The sequence below is a fragment of the Fusarium phalaenopsidis genome, assembly GCF_050370095.1.
Source record: "Fusarium phalaenopsidis strain FUZ10S chromosome Unknown contig_32284, whole genome shotgun sequence".
Classification (NCBI taxonomy): domain Eukaryota; kingdom Fungi; phylum Ascomycota; class Sordariomycetes; order Hypocreales; family Nectriaceae; genus Fusarium; species Fusarium phalaenopsidis.
This window is the reverse complement of record NW_028145414.1, coordinates 965857-981394: the sequence shown is the minus strand read 5'-3', so window position 1 is coordinate 981394 and position 15538 is coordinate 965857. Positions and strand designations below refer to the sequence as shown.

General features: G+C 51.5%; 5 protein-coding genes across 5 annotated transcripts; 3 read left to right on the top strand and 2 right to left on the bottom strand.

The window, feature by feature from the left end:
- Positions 1-540: 540 nt before the first annotated feature.
- On the bottom strand, positions 541-1662 carry LRP88_02215 (uncharacterized protein; the record flags this gene model as incomplete). The annotated part of the gene is made up of 1 exon (XM_083238883.1): positions 541-1662. The coding sequence occupies one exon, from the start codon at positions 1660-1662 to the stop codon at positions 541-543; it is 1122 nt and encodes a 373-aa protein (XP_083105478.1).
- A 677-nt stretch (positions 1663-2339) lies between these two features.
- On the top strand, positions 2340-4037 carry LRP88_02214 (uncharacterized protein; the record flags this gene model as incomplete). Its single annotated transcript, XM_083238882.1, has 4 exons — positions 2340-2444; positions 2495-3582; positions 3642-3722; positions 3782-4037. 4 exons carry the CDS (start codon positions 2340-2342, stop codon positions 4035-4037), a joined length of 1530 nt encoding a protein of 509 aa, XP_083105477.1.
- Positions 4038-6708: 2671 nt separating this feature from the next.
- LRP88_02213 (uncharacterized protein) lies at positions 6709-9006 on the top strand (the record flags this gene model as incomplete). The annotated part of the gene is made up of 2 exons (XM_083238881.1): positions 6709-6970; positions 7022-9006. 2 exons carry the CDS (start codon positions 6709-6711, stop codon positions 9004-9006), a joined length of 2247 nt encoding a protein of 748 aa, XP_083105476.1.
- Positions 9007-10659: 1653 nt separating this feature from the next.
- Positions 10660-11076, bottom strand: LRP88_02212 (uncharacterized protein; the record flags this gene model as incomplete). Its single annotated transcript, XM_083238880.1, has 1 exon — positions 10660-11076. The coding sequence occupies one exon, from the start codon at positions 11074-11076 to the stop codon at positions 10660-10662; it is 417 nt and encodes a 138-aa protein (XP_083105475.1).
- Positions 11077-13924: 2848 nt separating this feature from the next.
- Positions 13925-15533, top strand: LRP88_02211 (uncharacterized protein; the record flags this gene model as incomplete). The annotated part of the gene is made up of 5 exons (XM_083238879.1): positions 13925-14101; positions 14172-15056; positions 15114-15250; positions 15309-15445; positions 15502-15533. 5 exons carry the CDS (start codon positions 13925-13927, stop codon positions 15531-15533), a joined length of 1368 nt encoding a protein of 455 aa, XP_083105474.1.
- Between the last annotated feature and the right edge of the window lie 5 nt (positions 15534-15538).

Genomic DNA, 15538 nt, shown 5'->3' with positions numbered 1-15538 from the left:
GCGTTATGCTATACTTTGCCTGGTGCCATCTCTATTATCATTAGCTGCTAGCCCGGCACCAACTCGAAGGCAGATGAGTGCTGTCTCTTCTCGTTGAGAAGTCAAAGGCGCATGGCTGCATATGGAGAAGATAGAGAGCACATAGTGTTATGGGAGCCCAATGCAAAGTTGCTTTGTGAAAAACCCCAGTTAGGATAATCATATACATTGCTACTGCTTCTAGCCAACTTGGTAACATCATGAAGCTGATTTCGGGGAAAAGGAAGCACCGGATTATCGATCCTTCAAATCAGCCCAAATCCCAGAACAGCTTTCCCTTCTTCAGACACTTGGGAAAAGCCGGTATATCCCTTGAGCTTGGACTCGTCCGTCTCTACACCCGTACAGTCTGGGGGCGGCCGGCCGGCGAGAGCAGCTTTGAGCTGCTCTTTGATATAGCGTTTGTTAATTAGAGTAGTCGGGCACGAGGCTACGTAGACCACACTGGCATCTTGATCACCGAGTTGGTCGGGATCCACAGCATGGCACATCTGGGCAGTGTTAGCTTCTCCATTCCACAGTGGGCAGCAGATCAGCCTGGTAATTCCCTACATCAGTATGCCACCAGACAGTGTCTCCTGGCTTGATGTCCGGAATATACGAAAGACATTCCTTCAAGCGTAGGTGGGGATGTGAGCTTGGGCTTAGCCGCTGGCTTTGTTCCTTGATGGTGCCTGGAAACCAGTTGGAATCCGGGTCAAAGGTCCATTTCTCGGCATCCATCACGTCTTCTTGGTTGGGTGGGGGAGCAAAGAAGGGCCTCAGCATGAGATAGGCCACGGTTGCCTTGACCTCCGGGTAGAGCAGCAGGGTGCCTTTTGTTGCGGATGTCTGCGTCAACGCCGTCCAGCCTTGGAACGAGCGGAAGACGACAGAGTGCGCCTGGGCCTTGAACAGGAACTGGTCAGCGTTCTTGCGGACGTCGAGATCATACGGATCATGCAGCTCCGGGTGGCCCGAGAGGATTTCGCTGTAAACTTGGCGATACTGCGGATCCGCCCAACGGCATAGACTGCCGGCGTCGATGTGCGGTCCGAGTCCCAGAAAGCTCTGCCCTGAAGGCCGGATCCGGGCTGCATCGGTGTAGCTCAGGGGCTCGGGTGATGTCTCGCCCGACTTGTCGTGGTAGAGAGAGTTGAGGGCCCTCTGGACCAGGATGTGATTGGGATGGGTGCGGACTGCCACCTGGGTTGGGGAGTTGTAGACCTTGATTATGACACGAGACTCTGACGGCCAGCCTGGGATGGCGCCCTCGTTGTCTGTGAGAAAGGCCTTGAGGTCCTGGTACCGGTCAGTTGCCTCCTCTTCGCCGAGAACGCCCCGGATCACGCAACAGCCGCTGGATTTCAAGATGGAACGCTGCTCGTCCGACAGGCCCTCACGGGAGATATCCGCCAGCTCCAGGACAGGGATGGCATCACTACCAAGCCTTGCCAGCCTCTCGGTGACGGCCTCGAGATCCTTGCAAACCCTCAACCAGCTCTGTCGCAACGCATCTTGTCCATACTGCGCAATCACCTGGGCCTTGGCTGTGGCAGAGAGGGCAAATGTGTCCTCGGAGACGGTTTTAGGAGGTGTCAGGAACTCGCTCCAGGCTGGCCAGTTGCTGACTTTTCCAGGCATTGTTATCGGATTGTCACTTTGGGCTGCAAACAAATGATGGGCAGGATTAACCTGGTGTAGGTCTAGACAAGTCACGGGAAGAAAGGGTGATAGATGAGGCGTCACTATCGTCTTGTCTATATCAGGTTAATATACCAAGAGACAACACCATGCCTACTTCACAAAGGATCGGCAAGGGGCGGAGGTGCCGATAAAATAAGCCCAATTCGATTGGTGTGGCTTAAACCACATCGGATTCACCGCCCCCGCCTTGTTGGATCCTGGTTGCGTTTTGATAGGATAGATATCCGAAATCTAGCCTCCCCAGGACAAACCTTACAATTCCTTTCTATGCTCCCTCAGAGTTGGATCGGTGGGAGAGGTGGGAGAGGGCTCTAGGCGGACTCGCCGATCTCTCTTCGGATAACCTGGGGAACAGGCGATATACCAGGATAATCTATCGGCCCCATCGATATCTTTCCCGATATCTTAGCCGATAAGACCCCTAGCTCGCTAGCGAGGTCATGAAGTGCACATTATAGCCTCGCAACGCGGGGATCGGGACTATAAGAAGCCAAGGCTGATCCATTGGTGGACCAGACATCAAAACTCCACTGGGAGACAGAACGTGGAACTGCAGACTGCTTGTGGAGAGACGTCTCAGTCACTTACATTCTCGTCCTCTCGACGCCGCCATTATGTTCGCCATCAGCAAGATGATGGCGCTCATCTGCCTCGTCGCAGCGCTGAACTGTGCAACCATCGGCTACGACGCAAGCATGATGTCCTCCCTTAACATCCTAGTTTGTACTCCCCTCCCTGTGACTTCATCGATGCTAACCCGTTGTCTCAGTCCGAGTTCCAGACGCAGTTTGACATAGACACAAACCTCAAGGGCCTGTTGACTGCCGCTCAAAACCTTGGGTCCATCGTCACCGGGTTCTTCGTCGGTGCCCTAGTAGACAAGTATGGCCGCAAGATGGGCATCCTCATATCCTCCTGCCTCGTGCTCGTGTCTTGCGTCTTGCATTCCACGGCGACCACCAAGGCGCAGCTCTTCATCGGACGCATCATCGTGGGTATCGCAAAGTCAGTGGACATCGCGTCCGTACCGACCTATCTGGTCGAGCTTGCGCCACCCACGCGTCGAGGTTTTGTCGCTGGCCTGTACTGGACATGCTGGCTTCTCGGTGCCATCATATCCTCCGCTGTCGGCTACGGAGCTCGCAGCATTGCGGGATCTTGGTCGTGGCGTCTCATCTGCATCTGCATGGCCGGCCCTGCCCTGTCCTGCATCATCTGCCTCTTCTTTATCCCAGAGTCTCCTCGATGGCTGATCGCCCACGGTCGGGAACAAGAAGGCCTCAGCGTTCTCGCCAGGTTCCACGGAAGGGGAGACGCATCGAATCCCTTGGTCACTTCGCAGTTCAGGGAGATCAAGGAGACGATTACGTTTGAGCAGGAGAACCGGTTTGAGTCTTACAGGGCCTGGTGGAAGGCTTTCATCGGGACCAAGGAAAACCTCTACCGGGGCTTCATTCTCATGACCCTGGGCGTATTCGAGCAGACCATCGGCTCGAGCATCATCACCTTTTACCTGGGCAGCGTCCTCGACCTGGCGGGCATCACATCGGAGAAGGAGCAGTTCGCCATCAACGTCAGTCAAAACTGCGTCGCCTTCCTGTCTGCCCTGGTTGGTATCTGCTTCATCGACCGGGTCGGCAGGGTTCCCATGCTGGTGGCTGGCACTACCTTCTGTGCCGCCGTTCTCGCCACCATGGCTGGCCTGACTGCACGGGAGACGGACAATTCTGTCGGCCGTAATGGCATCATTGCCATGGTGTACCTCTTCCAGATCGGATACTCGTCTACATGGACGCCCTTGTCGTTCTCTTACTGCGCCGAGATCCTCAACTTTACCATCAGGGCCAAGGGCATGGGGTGGGTTTCTTCTTCCTTGCTCTACTTGACATGTCACTAACGAGCTTAACTATATGTAGTATCTACAGCGTGTTTACTTCATCAGCCGGTTTCTTCAATCAATACGTGATCCCCATCGGTCTGAGTGGCATTGGATGGAGGTGAGAATTGCCATACAGTCTATATTACAGGTCGAGTCAGCAAAACTAACAACGTCCAGGTTTTACATCGTCGGTACTGTCTGGAATGTTTTTGTTGCCGTGGTCATCTTCTTCACCTACATGGAGACACGTGGTCTCACACTGGAACAGATCGACCAGCGTTTCAAGGGTGTCCCCCGTGACCAGCTTGTTGATATCACGCAGGTCTATTATGGAGTGAAGTCTATCACAGAGGGGGAGTTGGAGAGCAATGCAAAGCTGGAAAGCAATGCAAAGCAGGATGTGAAGGACTCTGTCGAGCCCTCGCAGGCTTGAGAACAAATAGGCCTGAGACAATGACGACGGCAATAAGCCCTGGCCATGAGTTTACTCATCATACAGTACCAAGCATACGCCTTTAGCTCAACGGCACAAACATCTCCGGTGGACTCGACATGTTCTAATAGATTAGCTAGCTTTGTGGATATTAACTCCTGGGCTTATGGCCCTTCGTGCACCTTTTTATGTAATTCACGTGAAAGTAACTACAGTCTTTTAGCTCAGTTATCCCATCAAGGGCCGGGCTTCAACCATGACAAAGAATGCATTTAACCTTACTCACAGCCTCATCTGTGGCTACTTTATCATGCATGTAATGATAGGTTTACGGCGATCCCTCTCAATACGTCTTCTACTCGGGGCGGGAAGCTTGCACAATAGTGCAAAGAGGAACTATATTTATCAACTCTGTAACTCAGGCCGGGGTATCTTGGGAGGAAATGTCCAACACATCTGAAAGAAGCATAGGCCAGTACTCGTCCATAATCCATCGTCTCAGCCGCCGCAACGCCAAAAGCAATGAGTAAATACCCATTGGCGAGTCAGTCCCGCCGATACGCTCTCCCGTCAACAGCAAAGACTTGCCACTGCTATCCACGATGCTGGCCACAAATTGCCAGTTGTGACCCTGCACGATGATGCCCGGGAGGAATTCGATAGATCGCAAGCATCCACGACGATTCTGCCTTAGGCTACGCCACTGGGCAGAGTGCCAAGTGCCTATCTGCAGCTCCGCATTATCACCCTCCACGCCAGGACGCTTAGTCTCAATGGATAGGACAACAGGGCGCGTGCAGAGGTCCCCCAGGTCAGTGACGGCGTGACGTCGGAGGCAGTAGCGCCAATGCTATGCGCCGGTATGACAATGTTTGCACCCTTGAGGAGACATGGATGTGGCCCCGGCAAAACCGCCGGGATTATTGGCATTGGCGGGCCCGAGTACTTTAGTACTTTTTTTGCGAAAGGCCTCGGGGCTGATCGTGTTATCGGAATGTCTCGTCGATTAGATAAGAGAGACGATGCCCTTGCCTTGGGGGCCGATCATTATATCGCTACCAGCGAAGACGCGGACTGGGCTAAAGTGAATGCTCGATCCCTCGATATCGTCATCTGCACTGTTTCGAGTTCTAAGATGCCACTGACTGACTATCTAGCACTCCTTAGAGTTGGTGGCATGTTTATCTAGGTCGGATCTCCTGATGATGGCAACTTGCCTGCAATCAGTGCCTGGACACTGTTTGACGAGGTTGGCGTTACTCGAAGTGTCATTGGATCAAATGTGTTCTTTATTATAGTTACAGCTAGCCTTGAAGGTTGAGCCAGAAGCCAGCCAGTGTCATTGGATCACCCGATGGCATCAAGGAAATGTTTGCTGTCGCCGCCGAAAGCAGATTCAGCCGTGGATCCAGACGAGGCCAATGAAGGAAGCCAACCACGCCATTGTGAACTTTGAGGAGGGCAAGCCAAGGTTTCGTTACGTGCTCGAAAATGAGAAGCACCTGGAGTGAAACTGTGAGGAGTATGAATATGGCCTGAGCTGCATCAAAAAGTACCTAAGATTGGGGAGATTAGAGAGTCTGCACACTGGATCGGGTAGATAAACCAAAAATCAACAATAGGCTAACCTCTTGACGTGTCATTATGATTTTAGGTGAGTATTATACCGCCCTGTAGGAAGAGAGGGGCTGAGTTCAAACTACCCCGTCGCTTTCAGAGTCCCGTGTAAAAGCGACATATTGCTGCTTTCCACCATTCGTGCTGAAGTGGCGAGCATGTCTTGGCAGACTGCCAGAGACCAAGAGGGTGATGATGATTCAGATATCCCGCTATCACTCCTTACTTTGTGCTACTACTTGTCTTTCTGATTCCCCATACTTCTGTTTTTATCGCCGCTTCGTCTCGCCCGCATTCTATGCATCGCTAAAGAGCCATGAGTCACGAAAGCTCCGGTCATCTGAAATCAGAGACATACGTAACATTAAGAGGTCATATGCCCCAAAGGCCTATGAATCATAATAGCTATAGCCATATTGAATCAGAGGCCCACGTAATCGAAAGAGGTCATATGCCAAAAGAACTATGAGTCATGAAGGCTCTGGTCATCTGAAGTCAAAGGCCGACGTAACGTGGAGGACCCGTGTGTTCTCAAAGCACTCCAAAGGTCAATTTCCCGCTCCTATAAAGACTCCTTTCTCCCCCCCTCCCCCCCTTATCTTCTTCTTTCCATCATCATCAACCACACAACCCATCGTGGGCCTTCTCGCTTTTCTTTTCCTCTTTTTTCTATCTTTGATATCCCTACACCTTTATCTTTCTTTCTCTTGCTAGCCTGCACTTCCAAGCAGTCTCCGCCTCTCACAAGGTGCAGGCTTGCTTTCCCTCTCACCTCCACCATCTCCTCTCACTATCACCGTCGTACCGTCACTGAGCGCCGATTGAGCTTTCGCAAATCACGTTTACCACTTCGACACTCAACAGAGCTCTCCACTTCTCCTCGTGTTCTCAACTTCTCTTCCCATCCCTCAGCAGGCAGCTCCTATCACCTTGGTATGTCTGATGCTTGCAACCCCAGAGCGTGTCCACATACTAATTGTTCAGCTCTTTTCAGGTCCTGAATCGAGTCGTTCACTTGTCCCCCAGACAGACTCCCATCCCGTCCGTCGCCGCGATGTCGAACAGTCCTTCCCACCAGCTTTCGAGCCCTGCCGGGCAAGCGAATTCGAACAAGGCACGCGCCATCATCATGACACGTGGCTGGGAATACCGAGATCAGCGATTCGCCTTTGGCAGAACGAATCCAGTGCCAGACAAGTATAAGCGCGATGGTGTGTTTCGTCTTCTCGAGAAAGATGAGGGGTTTCTTTTGGCAAAGGACCCCAAGAACGAATGGGGGCTTGGGGAGTTTCTACGAGAAGGCGTTCGAATCAAAGGTACGAAGAGACTTCATGGCAACGGAGCAAGCTTGCTAACATGTTCTCCAGTCATGGTGCCCATGAACCGGATCAGGGTCGGTGCCCCTGTGCGCTCCTTCGAAGACAAGCTGTCCGAAGGAGCGGCTATTGCTCCACTCCCAGTCGGGAGCATCGATGTCGGAGCCGGCACCTGTCTCGAAAGATACGTTCGCTCTTTTTGGGTCGGCATCAGACAACAAGCCAACGTTTTTCAACACCTCGGCATGAGAGACGAAAACACCCAGGCTGTTTTCTCTGATCAACTCTTCGTCAACAACGTGAACGTCGTCTTGAGTGGGTTCACTCCCCCCGCACGCAGTCTCCTAGAGCATGGACATTTCAGCGCATCAGATCTCGTTGGGTTGCGCAAACTCGAGGATGACTGGCCACCCAAAGATCTTTGGGCAGTCTATCTTCTGGTTTATACCCATCAAGACGACGCTCACGCCAATGTTGACGATCTAGCGATCTATGCTGGCCAGAGCACCTGGTTGCATAGACGTGCAGCCGCCCATCGCGAAGCCGTTGCACACAGCCAGTCAGCCCACTACGTGCTGGCAAGGCGATCCCCTCCCAATCATCGACACATGATTCCCATCATTCTTCTTGATCCTTCGGCTATTGGAGGAAATGCAAGAATCGTTCTTAATATGGCTGAACAGACAGCTATGTCGATGTTCAACGCCTATCACAAAGGACTCATCAAGTCTGATAACAGCCCGCCAGCATTTGCAGTGAGCAAGTCGCGTTATGCTCCCATCAAAGCTTCTCATGATACTGCTAGACAACTTAGTGGTTGGCCTCGACTCGTTTGTTCGGGGTGCAATGTGACCAGTCCTCTGTTTGGCTCATCCCTCCGAGACATATCACCTACTATCTACTGCTATCGTCACCGCGCAAACGACCCCGACTTCAAGCCTTTCACAACCTACCGATGCGCAATCAACATGCTTCCCAGTAGCGCCGGTGCCGTTTACCAATTTCTCTGGCGTCGTACCGATGGCGAGCAAGAAATGTTCCGATTCTACCTCAACCATACAGTGCTGGCCCTCCACAATCTCACGCCTCCCCTGACCGGCTATCTTGTATTTGAGGTGATGCAGAACGGTCAACCTCACCCTCGCCCGTGGATGCAAATGCCAAGCGTAGGCCCTTTCCAACAGTTTTCGCAGGCCAACTCTGTTGGAGTTCGGTTTGAGTTTCTCAGACGGGACCAGGGCAAATGGTTCTCCTGTTCAATTCCCATGGGGTCTATCAGAACGATCAGCTCGATGTGGAAAGAAGGCATTGAAGCACCAACCTTTGCCGAGGGTCGAGAGGCAGTGCTCAAGCCTTGGCGGAAGGCGATGACACTTATCCAGCTACTCGAGGGTATCACTTTTACTGGGCCGCTTAATGGATTTGAAAAGCGTGCCTTTATCGCCACTCGACAGGTTTTGGAGTTAGAAAACGACCACATCAACCAAAGGGCTCGCTGGGTATTACGTCGGGAGCAAAGCAGGCCTGCCCCTGCCAAGGCAACATGGGAGTATAACGTTGACTTAGTGATGAGAGAGTTCAACACCGAACATACCCTCATCACCCGTGATGGACCCCCAGACATCACTGAACCTTTTTGGAGCCCGACCGAGCATGACGTACAGCTGGCGAGAGGTCCCAAAAGAGCCTTTTGCGACGTCTGCAAGTTCAGCTACACACCGAGTAATCAAACTCGGTGTGAGCGCGATCCGAATCGCACCGATGTTTGGGTATGTAAGTGCTGTTCTCTGATGGGCAAGCCTTGCACCTTTACACCTCCATCGGTTTGCGAACGTCTTTGGGGTACAGAGAGGCCTTGGACCGAGCCCGAAAACTGGCAACGTGGCTACTCTCAGAATCCCACTGGTCCATTCAAGACTATGACATATAACCACCCTAAGACCGAGTGTTTCGAAGTTCCTGAGCCGTTTGGCGGCATGCTTGGCCTTCAGCTTGCGGATATTGAGGAGGAAGAATCTGATATGGCAGAGAGATGACAAGTTCAGCTGCATACCGCCATGTCCCATACGGATCTTGAAGACCCAAGCGTCTTTGAGTTGATCAGGTTGGTGGCTTTCTTGGTGTTTGAGAAGGATGATGGGAGAGAGGCTAGACCTTGGCGAAACTTGGGGGCAATGATCAAGTAGAAGTAGATTCATTGCTCAGAAATATAATTTGCTCACTCAACAAGCCAATCTTCTCCCTCCATTTCATTTATGTACTGAGAGGTTAGTGAGTGAACGTTGGTGAATGATGTATTTCTCGGCGCAACCAATTCAACTTACTTGCACTGTTTAACCAAACACATCACATTTCCCAAATATCGCCCCGTCCTACTCGTGTCTATTTCTCAGTATATTGGTTCGATGAATGTGTGCGTATAGCATTATTCATGGGCTCCTGGTGTGGCGCATGCCCGCCCGATCGCTCCTTCCTCAACACCAAGATGGCCACCCAGCACACAAAAGAATTTTCAAAATGGCAGGACCCCCTAGAACCTCTACATGAATCATAGCCCTCACCTTCGCCATGTCGCTGGAACCGTGGACAGTTCCAAGTGAAGTCAATTGGGCCGAGATGGAATGGCCTAACTCTGCTCCTCCTCCTCCGCCAAGTTCGCCGTCCCCGCCGCCCATCGAGAGACAAGAGGATGATGCCACCTCAGACCTCCTCTGTACGTTCTTCTTTCTCTCATCCCACTTGATTTTTTCGCATTCCTTTCTTGTAACTCATTATATTAACTACTATCAGCCTTACCAGACTCCCAAGCCGTTGCCACCATGTTACGCGGCATAAATGCCGAGGCAAGGAAGGCTCGGTATGGGCATTTTTATGCCCATCTCACCAATGTCACTGTGGATTGGGAGCTTCCTGGGGTTCATGTTTGTCGTGTTCTGGGTGCAGGATATAGTCCTACCCGCAGTTTCAGCACGCCCGGGAATCTACGTGCTCACTTGAAAGGCATGAAACATTGTAAGTTATGCCTCCCTCTTCTATATATTACTATTATTAACGGAGCTGTAGAAACATGATGCCTCCCTCCATGCTGACGAGGCACAATCTGCGCCTTCGTTGGTGGTGGGTGGGGAGCTAAACAAGCATGCGCCAAGGCAATTGGCAGAAAGACCACCCTCCCCAGCAGCAAAGAGGCGGCGAAAAGAAGCACCAGGCAGTGGAAGCACCTAATGGACTGGGCGGGCCGCACTCTACACAAGTCGTTGATGGCCTGTTCCGCATTGCTTCCTCTATCAGGCCGATAAAAGACGCAAAAGTCAATCATCTTGGATGGTGCTTCTTCGGGTCTGTATTCCGTGATGATCTGCGCGGCCTGAGACCATCGAAAGTCGACAGACCCATCACTCGTGAATTGACTTTTCCGGAAGACGCTTTGAAGGATCGGAGCATGAATTTCCCCATTCCATGACGTCTCACATTCTCGATTGACTTTACACTCCTCGGCGCGCTTCATTATTCCTTTTACCCAATCGAACGGTGGTAAAAAGCTAGCTGTCTCCTCGGTCTTGGATCGTGTGGCTTCGTCATGGTCGAAGGCGGATGGCGAGATTCTGGAACGGGGCGGCAACTATATAGTCGTCGAGGTTAGACAAGGCCAGAGTGGACAAAGAGATTCGGCGAGCAGATGTGCAACATCAAGACATCCATACCTTGTTCTCGAGGGACGCTGGCAGAATGCCCCGTCCTTCAGCAATATCGCGAAGCTCATTGAGCAGCTTATCAAGAGAGTCGGGGTATGTGTCGAGTATGAAACTACCAGTGTTGAACCCGGTATCGTTCATTTGGGCATTGCGAATCTGTCGCGAGGGCGATGTGCGACTGGATACTGATTTCGGCTTCTTCAGAACGGGTGCCGAGCGACTGGAAACACTCGACGCTAACGACGAGGTGCTGCGCGCGGTCGGGAAATGATGAGCCCATTCCTGAGGCTGGTTTTGTTGGAATCGACCGGGGCGTGGGGTGTTGTCATCGCCTGCTTCCTCTGATTGTGCCGAGTCGGTGCCGTCGTCATTGGGATCTCTCTGTCTCTTCTGAGGGGATGTCGGGGCCATGGCTGATTCGAGTCTCGTCGTCTCCGAGGCTGGCGGCGATGGAAGCTTGTGGGAGCCAGTGTTGAGCCTCCGTCGTTTGCGCGGTCGGCTTTGCTTCGTCTCGTTGGCTGAGCTATTCGGCAGGGAAAGGGAGGGGATTGTCTTTCAAGTCGGTAATGGATGAAAGCCAGCTAGCAACGGCGGCTTCAGTCGCGTACATTCTGTTTCTGACACTTGGTAAACCGCGTCATAAGCTGGCAGTTGCCGATTGTGTCGTGTCGTGTCGTGTCGTGTCGTCCCTTTTGAAGCGTTTGTTAATGCGACATTGCCTGAGACGGAGCGGGGATAATGGTTGTTGTGATTTGTCGCCCTGTCAACTGCTGTGGCGCTGTGAGACTCAGCATTTTGTGTGGCTGTCGTTTGATTACATTAGTGCGCGGTCCGGGTACAGGGTAGGTTCAACTTGGAGTCCACCTTGATAATTGAGACAAAGAGCGGGCTTGCAATTCACCCTCTGACGATAAGGTCGACAAGCTATTGCTACGGACAAGTCAACTCCCATCTTGTTGTTCAACCGCTATCATGCCGTGATCTGCGTTGCATCATGTCAAGCACGCGTTGCTCCACACCCACTCCTCCATACACCACCCGGTTGCTTGTGGGTTGTTCAAGCTATCGACAGGGTGATGACACGAGACCTCGATCCTCAAGAGCGAAAATACGGCTGCTTTGTTTCTAATGAAATGGTATGATTCATATCCAGGTAAGCCCAGCTTTTAGATATAGAGTGCATGCTAGAACCGACGGAGTGCGCCTAGTTGAGAAGAATTTTAGCACATGTCAGAGTCACGTCAGCGCGTTTGAATAACAGGCCTTCTTACGTGTGATCTTTCGTTCAATGCTTGAAGACCCTCATTTGTAGCTAGTCCATCAATGGTGCCCTTACGAAACGGTGCATAATATCGATTCCTTGTCGAACGCAGTTGACGACGCTCTATGATGCAAACCTGCCTCCATCTCAAAACAAAGACACAACATCTTCACCCCCCCTCAAGAAAATCTCAGCTACCAGCATTATCCGTCTTTGACAAGTCGAAATTTTTCTAGAGAGATCAATGATTTGCGGTGTTTCATAGCATTGGGTTGTAGTTAATACTGTCATGTGTATCATTATGTTCTTACCTAGTTATTGTGTCCGACGGAGACATCATTGAGACCAACAGAAAAAGAGCATCAAACATGAGTGAATCGGTAATCAAATGATTCTCGCGTTCCATCGTAGGTCGATAAAGTGGCTGCGAGCATGATATGTGAGCTGGTCTCGACTGACTGCTTTGAGGACTGCTATGCATCTTCAAAGTGAGACAAAAACCACTCCTTCGAAAGGAGAGTTTCAGATGCTCTTGACACATTTCCTACGGCCTAAGCCTCCTTCTTGTGTCTTCGGGTGCAAACCGCATCTTTATTAATTATGACAACACAGCTGGCGCTGCAGACATCCAAGTCTCAAGTCAAGCTGCCCTTTACTCATGAAGACGGCTACTGACGCTTGATAGGCGGCCTTGAAGGTCTCTTCATGGTGGCGAGATGATGTCCTCACGAGCTCTCCTGAGTTTTATTCAATGCCCTGAACCAACACTCTCGGATTGGACCGGCGTTGCAACTCTTCATCACTTATTACCAACGGTTTGGTCGCAATTGTTACCATCCCTCAACAGGGCAGGTGAAGGAAACACCGATATCGCACAAAATGTCCCTCACAGTAACCATGTTGACTATGTACCATCGCCAATGGACCAGGTCTTGATGTGATGTCGATTGGCAAACCAATCAGACCTTTGCAGTAAGTCCCACTCATTCTCCTAACATCTGATAAGCAAGGGTCTCGCCCACTAAACCTACAATCCTCCGGAAACAACCTCCCCTTGTAGCTCAGTAGCTCCTTGGCGGCCGATGCTAAAAGTCTCGTGGTACGAAGTATATTGCGCAGCTCTTCTGCTTCCGCCTTGAGGTAATTTCCGCAACATGCTGACAAGCATCCCAACTTGAGCAGGTGGTAGCCAGAATTAAATCATTCTGCAGAATCATGCATGGGATCACACCTGGCCCATGTCAATCACGATAGTTGATGGTTTTAGTCTTCGAGACTGTTATGAAGAGTCACATCCCACCGGATCCCTCATAAGAGTATCGGAATCTCGGTGTATGGCAAGCCCGTAGAGGACAAGGCGCAGGATTTTCTACACTAGAGAGCCACCGCATCTCGAGCCAACCCTTGTCTGCGTGAAGTCGTCATTCCAATGTCCGAGAGGGTAACTCTGCGTCTGGGAGCCCCTGACATCACACATCGGGTTGTGGGGGGTTGGACCGAGTTCGGACCACGCAACAGAGCTTTGGCTGGTCACCACGTGGTGCACTAGGTACATCATCCAGCTGCGTAGTTCGTCTTGGCAGGTTCGTGTTCCTGCAGAGACTCGGACTAGAGAAGTAAGGTTATCAATATCGGGATGAAATAACACTCAAACGGCCGGTTAAACCTGATCCTTCACTTGTTGGATGGGTCCCAACATCTGATTGAAGGAATCTTGCTTTCCACTGCAGCAAACTGCAGGGATGTTAAATTACGGCACTTGCTTTGTCTTGGACCCCTCACATCTAATCTTATCAAAAAGATCTTATCTGATCATGCCCATTGCATTTCTTGCTGGTTGTAGAAGTCGGAGGGCCCTGTTCCATCTTGCTGGCTCTCTATAAAAAGCAGCGTCAAGTTCGGTATGTTTCATCAGAACGCTCGTCACACCCTTTTCTCTACGGCCGTTTGTTCTCTTTACCCTCCCACCGGCATCGCCTCCGTGTGGGACGTGTCAAGATGACATTCATCAGGTCGTTCTTCTTTTTGGCCCCGCTCCTCTTCCTTTCCAACCTCGCTGTTGGGGACGACGTTGAGACCTTGTTGGGCACTCCCAGCCCCATATCCGCCGAGACTACCAGATTCATTGTCGAGTTTTCTAGTGCTGCCAATTTCAAGAGAGATGAGGGTGATTCTGTGTGTCCCACCTCCCTTCTAGGCGACTCGCGTGATGGATGAGACCTTTACTTACAGCTATGTCATATAGGGCGCGTCTGAATTTTATTCGGTTCTGCAAGACTCGGGTCAAGATGTCACTCCATCACTCGTCTTTGACTCGGAAGTCTTTCGAGGTGTTTCGTTCGATGTAAAGAACGCTACCAACAACACCCTTGCCGAGATTGAAGCTCTTCCAGAGGTTGCCAAGATTTGGCCTGCAGCATTCTTCCACTTGCCGGTTGAAGGGTCTGCTGTTGTTGCTGACAGTGATTCGCTACTAAAATACCCTGCTTGGAGTGTTCACAACGACACCAATGTGGCTGCCATGCACCAGGCTGGTCACTTTGGTGAAGATGTTGTTATTGCAATCGTTGATTCGGGCATTGACTATACCAATCCCGCTTTCGGTGGCGGATTTGGTCCAGGCTATCGAGTCGAGGCAGGCTATGATCTTGTCGGGGATGACTATGTGGCTGGGGGTGAGTACAAGCCCGACGATGACCCCATGGACTGCCTGGACCATGGAACTCATGTTGCTGGAATTGCTGTGAGTGGGGACTCGTACCTCCCCGGTGTGGCACCCAAAGCCCGTCTTCGTGCTTACAAGGTGTTCGGCTGTGGTGACGGCACCTACGAGGACACCATCGTGGCTGCGTTTCTCAAAGCATACGAAGACGGTGCTGATGTGATCAATGCTTCTCTTGGTTCAAACAGGGGGTTTCCGGACAGTCCAACAGCCATTATCGCATCCTCGATTGCAGCAGCCGGGGTTCTGATCGTCTTTGCTGCCGGTAACAGCGGCTCCACGGGCCCTTTCTACACTAGTAGTGGCGGCAATGGCGTTGGAAGTCTTGCAGTTGGCAGTGTTCAAGCCGAGGATTGGGTTGCCTACCAGTTCACAGCTACTTCTTCCAGCGGAGAGACCCGGGACATTGTAAGTGACAACTCTTGCTGACATTGATAGTAGTTAACAGTCATGTGAATAACATAGGCTTATCTCAGCGACACCTTGAAGCAGTTCAACTTGAACGGCACTTTCGCGGCTTTCACTCGTCCCGACGTTCGAGAGGAAACTGCATGTACCTGGGATCAGCTTACGGGGCCCAAGGACTCTGTAACGGTCATTCCGTAAGTGAGATGTGATCTATAGATAGGTCTCATGGGCACTGATGAATACAAAATATAGCAAGGGCACCTGCGCGTGGCAAATCCAGGACTCGAATGTCATAGGCAAGACCAACAGCATCCTGTATATCCAGACAGAGTCAGGGGACTGGGAACGTCCAGATCGCGCTGTTTACAGAGAGGATCAACCTCAGAACTGTGAGTATGGAGAGCTGGCCCCAGAACTGATGTGACTGACAGACTCTTCAACACAGCTGCTGTTATCCTGTACCAAGACGGTGACTAGATTAT